General features: G+C 46.2%; 1 protein-coding gene across 4 annotated transcripts; it reads right to left on the bottom strand.

Moving 5' to 3' along the window:
- Positions 1–312: 312 nt before the first annotated feature.
- Positions 313–4,129, bottom strand: LOC123087513 (F-box/FBD/LRR-repeat protein At1g13570). 4 transcript variants are annotated; one of them, XM_044509538.1, is made up of 6 exons: positions 3,862–4,129; positions 3,203–3,571; positions 2,650–3,030; positions 1,712–2,572; positions 1,482–1,625; positions 313–918 (listed from the first exon to the last, which is right to left on the bottom strand). In XM_044509538.1, the coding sequence occupies exons 2-6, from the start codon at positions 3,563–3,565 to the stop codon at positions 607–609; spliced, it is 2,061 nt and encodes a 686-aa protein (XP_044365473.1). In that variant the 5' UTR covers positions 3,566–3,571; positions 3,862–4,129; the 3' UTR covers positions 313–606. The 4 variants fall into 4 exon arrangements, with proteins under 4 accessions (XP_044365473.1, XP_044365476.1, XP_044365475.1 ...); XM_044509541.1 differs by having other exon boundaries at positions 2,668–3,030; XM_044509540.1 differs by having other exon boundaries at positions 3,887–4,129.
- Positions 4,130–7,051: the final 2,922 nt, after the last annotated feature.

Raw genomic sequence — 7,051 nt, 5'->3', positions numbered from 1 at the left:
GGCCAGGCGGGAACGCTTTGTGCGACCGGGTAACATTCAGCACCACACCTGATGTCTTCTGTTTAATGCCGCACATCTGTAAGAACTTTAGCAAGTAGGAGACGGCAAGGTAAAAAATACTACTCCCTCCATTCCTATATATTTGCCTTTCTAGAGATTTCAAAAAGTGAATACATATGGAGCAAAAATGAGTAAATCTACACTCTAAAATACGTCTATATACATCCGTATGTGGTAGTCCATTTGAAATCTCTAAAAAGACAAATATTTAGGAACGGAGGGAGTAAAACAACTAGAGGGCTGCATGTCTGGTAAAAGAGATAAGACCTGTGATTTGATTTTGTACACGTCACACAGGGAGAAAGCATATGTCATCCAAAACACAGTGAAAGGCTGAAAGCGTGAACCTCAGGAGGTTTAAATAGAGTTGTACACAGGGAGTACTGTAGAGAAGCGCTAACAGTGTGCAGATTTATGCAAAAGGGAAGTATGTTTATTCAATATAATGGACCGTGCACAAGAATACATAGCGGCAACTTGCCGACGCATTGGATTTTCCAGCCCCTAGCTAGATATGCACTGTGCATCCCAATGTCAACAGATTTGTTAAAGTAACATTAAGATGCACCTGGGCGAAATCTTCCCTTCAAGATACTTTTTAGCAGTTCTATGGACCAGGTCAATAACCGTTTTCGCATCCTTTTTATGACCTTCTAGGAGATATTTTTCTGATTGATCTATAGTTAAACCTTCCAATGCAGGGGCATTTTCCACCATATGCATAAGGAACTCAACTTGGCCAGTGCATGCTTTAAATCCTGTAACATGCAAACTCTTCAAGTTGTTGAACAGACACTCCGGCAGCTTCCTGATAGATTCAGGTTCTTGTACCAAATGGATATAACCAGGGAAACAAAACTGCAAGTTTGAATAAAAAATGAAGCATGATGAGAAGGTTTGTGATTAACCACTTGTTCACTGTATCTATTGTCAAATGTCAAGAACATATTGTGTTTAGAGCAACTCGCTGATAGACTTTTATCAAACTGTCATTTTATTTCATTAAAGATTTAGAGTGAATAAAAACTACTCCCTCTGTCCCATAAATATAAGATCATTTTTGCAAGCTGTTTTAGCTTGCAAAACGATGTTATATTATGGGACGGAAGGAGTAGTAGCTTAAAAACAAAGCGAGTTGGATAAAGAACAGCAAGTAAAGTCTAAGAGTGTATCTCCATCCATCAGTTCCAGGACAGCATATGCAATAACATAGATAAAAAACAAATTGTCCAGCAAGCTTAAAAACAAAGAGAGTTGGATAAAGAACATCAAGTAAAGTCTAAGAGTATATCTCCATCCATCAGTTCCAGGACAGCATATGCAATAACACAGATAAAAAGAAATTGTCCAGCACAACAGTTTGCTTACTAAAAAAAATTGTATGGAGTACCAGCAAAGAAGAAACCAATATGAGTACTTACGTGCAGCTCTAACTTCTCAATGAAAGGAGCAGACCTCAGAAAAGAGACCAAGGATAAGACATCCAATCCTTCGACATAGACCAACCTCAATTGCAAATATGTCATTTTAGAAAACATGCATCGGTAATGCATCAAACGGGGAATCTGAAAGATAACTAACCAAAGGTCATGACACGAAAATGTGATGTTATAAGAAAATTCATGACTTAAAGGATGGTCCAAGAGCAAACCTCTGGTGGTTTACAGTCCATATCGAGGGTTAGATGTTGCACATTTTTAAGCACTTTACCAAGTAAAGTAATGGCGCGCTCAAAAGTGACTGTAGAAAACCATATATCTGCACATACCAGTTCTAATGATTTATTGAGGTCAATAGGCACCTTCCTTCCTTTGTATATAAAAGTTGCAAGATTCACCGTATCGAATGCTATACTTGTTACATCGCAGTACACAAGTTTCAAGTGCAGTAGATGAGGCAGCGGGCCATTAACCTTTAGTTCACCATTGAGATGGCATCTAACCATACTCAGCCACTCTAGATTACAGCAGTTTGACAACATATGTGGAATATCCTTCCCATTGACATTCACTAAGTTTAAGTCAAGCTTCCGTAGGTTAGGGAAGCCACTAAACTGCATTGGTGGCTGGAAATCTACAAAGCTAAGATGAATTTTCTGTAGACGGTGTACACTGTCCTTGTCTAAAAGCTCAAATGGGAATTTGTACTGACCATCACGACCTGGAAGTTGATGCTCTTGTGGTGCTAAATCAAAAACTAATGTCTTTGCACTTGATGATACAGCAAAACGAACCCAATTATTGAGGTGTTCAACAAACATCCTGTTCAAATCAATTTTGATCGCAAGCTCTTCAAACAACTTGCCACGGCACTGTGCCAAGACCCTATTAACAATGCGAATGAACGCTAGAGCATATACTTGTTTCCCATATCTGTTGTTGCCACATATTGTACTTCCGTCAAAACTCAGTTTAGGACAAACTGTCCACAAGTATCTCCATTTCCTTGACACGGCACTGGTTCTTACAGCCTCTTTCAGAGACAACTTTGAAAAAATTGTGCACAGCACGCCCTGCAGAACAAAAAATATATTATAAATGAACACAAGTAGACATGAGTAATCTGCAATCAAGAGACGAGATGGAGCACGAGATTTTGGCGCAGTGCCTCTGGAAGGTCTCCAAACAGATCAATCGCTGATTCATGTGCATCAATTGGTCCGTGATGGATGTAGTCTGATATAACTCCACAGATGAGAATGCAGCACAGTTTACATCGATCGTTCCCTATTATTCCCTTGGCATGGATTACTCCGCAAAGCAGAATGCTCAGCAGTTGAAACTGGCCGTTGGCTATCCGCTTTCGATGGAATGCTTCATGCTGTTGAATGTGCTTGCATAAAGCTCTGAAAGCCAGAATGCTCAACGGTTCGAGCTGACGGCTTACTGTTCCGCTGCCTATGCGGAGTTGCCTTGGATGGCAATGATCGGCCACTGTAGTTGTGAAGTTGAGGATGTTCCCCATTCCGAACTGCAATGGAGGATATGGAGAAAACCAAATAAAATTACCTTAGTAGCAGTATTATGATAACAGAGCAAGTGGAGTGGTGTGTCAGTATTCATAAGAAATCAGTTGCACATACGTAGAAATTAGTAATCTGCAACCAACAGAAGGGCTGGAGCACAAGATTTTAGCATAGTACCTCTGGAAGGTCTCCAAGCAGATCAGTCGCTGGTTCCTCTGCGTCATGACTGATGTAGTCAGACAAAACTCCACAGATGAGAATGCCACACAGTTTGAACGGATCGTTTGCTGTAATTCCCTCAGAACGGATTGCTCCGCAAACCAGAATGGTCAGCAGTTGAAACCGGCCATTCAATATCTGCTTTCGACAGAACGCTTCACTACGTCCTATGTGCTCAGATATAGCCCTGAAAGCCAGGATGCTCAGCGGTTCAAACTGATGGCCTGCTATCCTGCTGCTGCCTCCTGGGTGGAGTTGCCTTGGATGGCAATGATCCACCACTGCAGTTGTTCCAAGCATGACGGTGAGCATGTTCCCCATTGTAAACTGCAAAACACAAGGAGAAGCCTAATTAAAACAGTTTTTCTTATTTTTTTGAGGATATTAAAACAGTTTTTCTTATTTCTTTGAGGATATTAAAACAGTTTTTCTCTAACAAATTTTCATAAGAACTCAAGCTCCCAAACCCTCCCCCAACCCCCCTCTTCACACACACAGACACAAACACACACACAAAAAAAAGTTGCTTCCTTTACTGGGGGCAGGGGCGGATCCAGCGTGTACCCAGAATTTCTGGAGGCGGCAATGGATTTGAAGTAATCATGGGTGAGAGATACCTCAGAAACCAGTTGCCGGAATTACCGAGCAGGGAGATCGAACGGCGACGGGAAGGGGAACGGTGATGGCGGCCCGTGAAAGGCGGAGGGGTTGGGGTGGTCGCCCGTCGCCGCGGAGGAGAAGAGGTACACCGGCAGCAGCAGGTCGAGCTGCGGTGGGTGGGTCGGTCGGACGGACTGAGGAGAGTACGGCGAGGAGTCGGGGAGGAAGGTATCCGTGCCTGCCGGCGGCGAGGAAAGACGATGGGGAATTCTGGTGGCACTTCTTTTCGGCTTTATTTTAGCAGTAGATACAGTCCGAACACTGCATCTATAACCGGACCACCCATACCGGGCCCAAAAGCCCGACGAGCTGTCCGGGCCCAAAAGCCCGACGAGCTGTCCGGTCACTCTTCGGACCCAAAAACCATACACCTAACCACGCCATTTAAATTCGACCCAAACGTTGGGATTGATCGACAGTCCCCATATTCAGCCCATACCTGGGGCGGATATGGAGACGCACAGACGCGTCCGGTCACGCCTGCCGTATAAGACTAACCGCTAGGACCCACGTGGTCACACGGAGACCGTTGGTCCAACGGGCACCTCCTCCGGTCCGCGCCGCGTGGCGCCGCTCTAGCGTGCCACCCAAGAAAGCAAGTCCGGCTATTTAAGCCGGACGGCGGCAACCCAACCTTAGCCTATCCCCGTTCCTCCCCTCTCCCTCCCACTCGCATCGCCAACTTTCATCTCCTCGTCGTAGCCGCTAGCCATGGTCCAGCAGAGGATCACCACATACGCCATGTTGATGCCGGAGCGCCGGTTGCAGCTGCTGGAGGAGATCTGGGCGAGGCACGCTACTCGTATCACTATCGGCCTTCTCCCGGGTTGGCCAAAGCCGGAGGAGAAAGAGGAGGAGGAGGCGGAGCTGGAGGAGGACGATGCTGCCATGAAGGAGGAGCCAGAGCCGGTGGAGGCAAACTGTCGGTGTCAAAACCGGCGGATCTCGGGTAGGGGGGTCCCGAGCTGTGGATCTAGGATCAATGGGGAACACGGGACGATGAACACAGTGTTTACCCAGGTTCGGGCCCTCTCGAAGAGGTAAAACCCTACGTCCTGCTTGATTGTATTTGATGTGTATGATATGGTTACATAGTCAATCTACGACAAGATCAGGCGAGCTAAACCCTAGGTTGATGGGGTTATGGATGTTGCTCTAGCCCTAAAGACTAAAACCCTCTGGTTTATATAGGCACCAGTAGGGTTAGGGTTACATGCGATCGGTTACAACAAAGGAAAGATCACCCTATTCTAGACTTGAAGGGCACACCACGACCGAAGATCTTCTATCCGGACATGTCTCCACGGCCTAGTTCGGCTCCATAGTAGCCCATCAGTCTGGCCCTGTAAGCAATGGGCCGGCGGCCCGAGGACCCCTTAATCATAGCCCTCGAACTAGCCTCCAACGTCACTACTTGTGTTCGACTTCCGCATATTCCACGGTCTTCGGCTTGCGAGACGAGTTCTCCATCATGTCCTGTGTGAAGGAAATATGCCCTAGAGGCAATAATAAAGTTATTATTTATTTCCTCATATCATGATAAATGTTTATTATTCATGCTAGAATTGTATTAACCGGAAACATGATACATGTGTGAATACATAGACAAACATATAGTCACTAGTATGCCTCTACTTGACTAGCTCATTAATCAAAGATGGTTATGTTTCTTGACCATAGACATATGTGTTGTCATTTGATTAACGAGATCACATCATTAGGAGAATGATGTGATTGACATGACCCATTCCGTTAGCCTAGCACTTGATCGTTTAGTATACTGCTATTGCTTTCTTCATGACTTATACATGTTCCTGTAACTATGAGATTATGCAACTCCCGTTTATCGGAGGAACACTTTGGGTACTACCAAACATCACAATGTAACTGGGTGATTATAAAGGAGTACTACAGGTGTCTCCGAAGGTACATGTTGGGTTGGCGTATTTCGAGATTAGGTTTTGTCACTCCGATTGTCGGAGAGGTATCTCTGGGCCCTCTCGGTAATGCACATCACTATAAGCCTTGCAAGCAATGTAGCTAATGAGTTAGTTATGGAATGATGCATTACGTAACGAGTAAAGAGACTTGCCCGTAACGAGATTGAACTAGGTATTGGATATCGACGATCGAATCTCGGGCAAGTAACATACCGATGACAAAGGGAACAACGTATGTTGTTATGCGGTTTGACCGATAAAGATCTTCGTAGAATATGTAGGAACCAATATGGGCATCCAGGTTCCGCTATTGGTTATTGACCGAGAATAGTTCTAGGTCATGTCTACATAGTTCTCGAACCCGTAGGGTCCGCACGCTTAATGTTACGATGATAGTTTTATTATGAGTTTATAAGTTTTGATGTACCGAAGTTTGTTGGAGTCCTGGATGTGATCACGGACATGACGAGGAGTCTCAAAATGGTCGAGACATAAAGATTGATATATTGGACGACTATATTCGGACACTGGAAGTGTTCCGGATGTTTTCGGAGAAAACCGGAGTGCCGGAGGGTTACCGGAACCCCCCGGGGAGAGATAATGGGCCACATGGGCCTTGGTGGAAAGAGAGAGGGGCGGCCAGGGTGGGCCGCACGCCTCCTCTCCCTCTGGTCCGATTTGGACTAGGAGGGGGGGCGGCGCCCCCCCCCTCTTTCCTTCCCCCTCTCCCCCTTCCTTTCCCCTCCTAGTAGGAGTAGGAAAGGGGGAGTCCTACTCCTACTAGGAGGAGGACTCCTCCTCCTTGGCGCGCCCACAAGGGCCGGCCGGCCTCCCCCTTGCTCCTTTATATACGCGGGCAGGGGGCACCCCAGAACACACAAGTTGATCTACGGATCGTTCCTTAGCCGTGTGCGGTGCCCCCCTCCACCATATTCCACCTCGGTCATATCGTCGTGGAGTTTAGGCGAAGCCCTGCGCCGGTAGAACATCATCATCGTCACCATACCGTCGTGCTGATGGAACTCATCCTCGAAGCTTTGCTGGATCGGAGCCCGGGGATCGTCATCGAGCTGAATGTGTGCTGAACTCGGAGGTGCCGTACGTTCGGTGCTTGGATCGGTCGGATCGTGAAGACGTACGACTACATCAACCGCGTTGTCATAACGCTTCCTCTTACGGTTTACGAGGGTACGTGGACAACACTCTC

The sequence above is a fragment of the Triticum aestivum genome, chromosome 4A (assembly GCF_018294505.1).
Source record: "Triticum aestivum cultivar Chinese Spring chromosome 4A, IWGSC CS RefSeq v2.1, whole genome shotgun sequence".
In the NCBI taxonomy this organism is placed as follows: domain Eukaryota; kingdom Viridiplantae; phylum Streptophyta; class Magnoliopsida; order Poales; family Poaceae; genus Triticum; species Triticum aestivum.
Note: the sequence above shows the minus strand (reverse complement) of the source record. Positions and strands in the feature narration are given on the sequence as shown.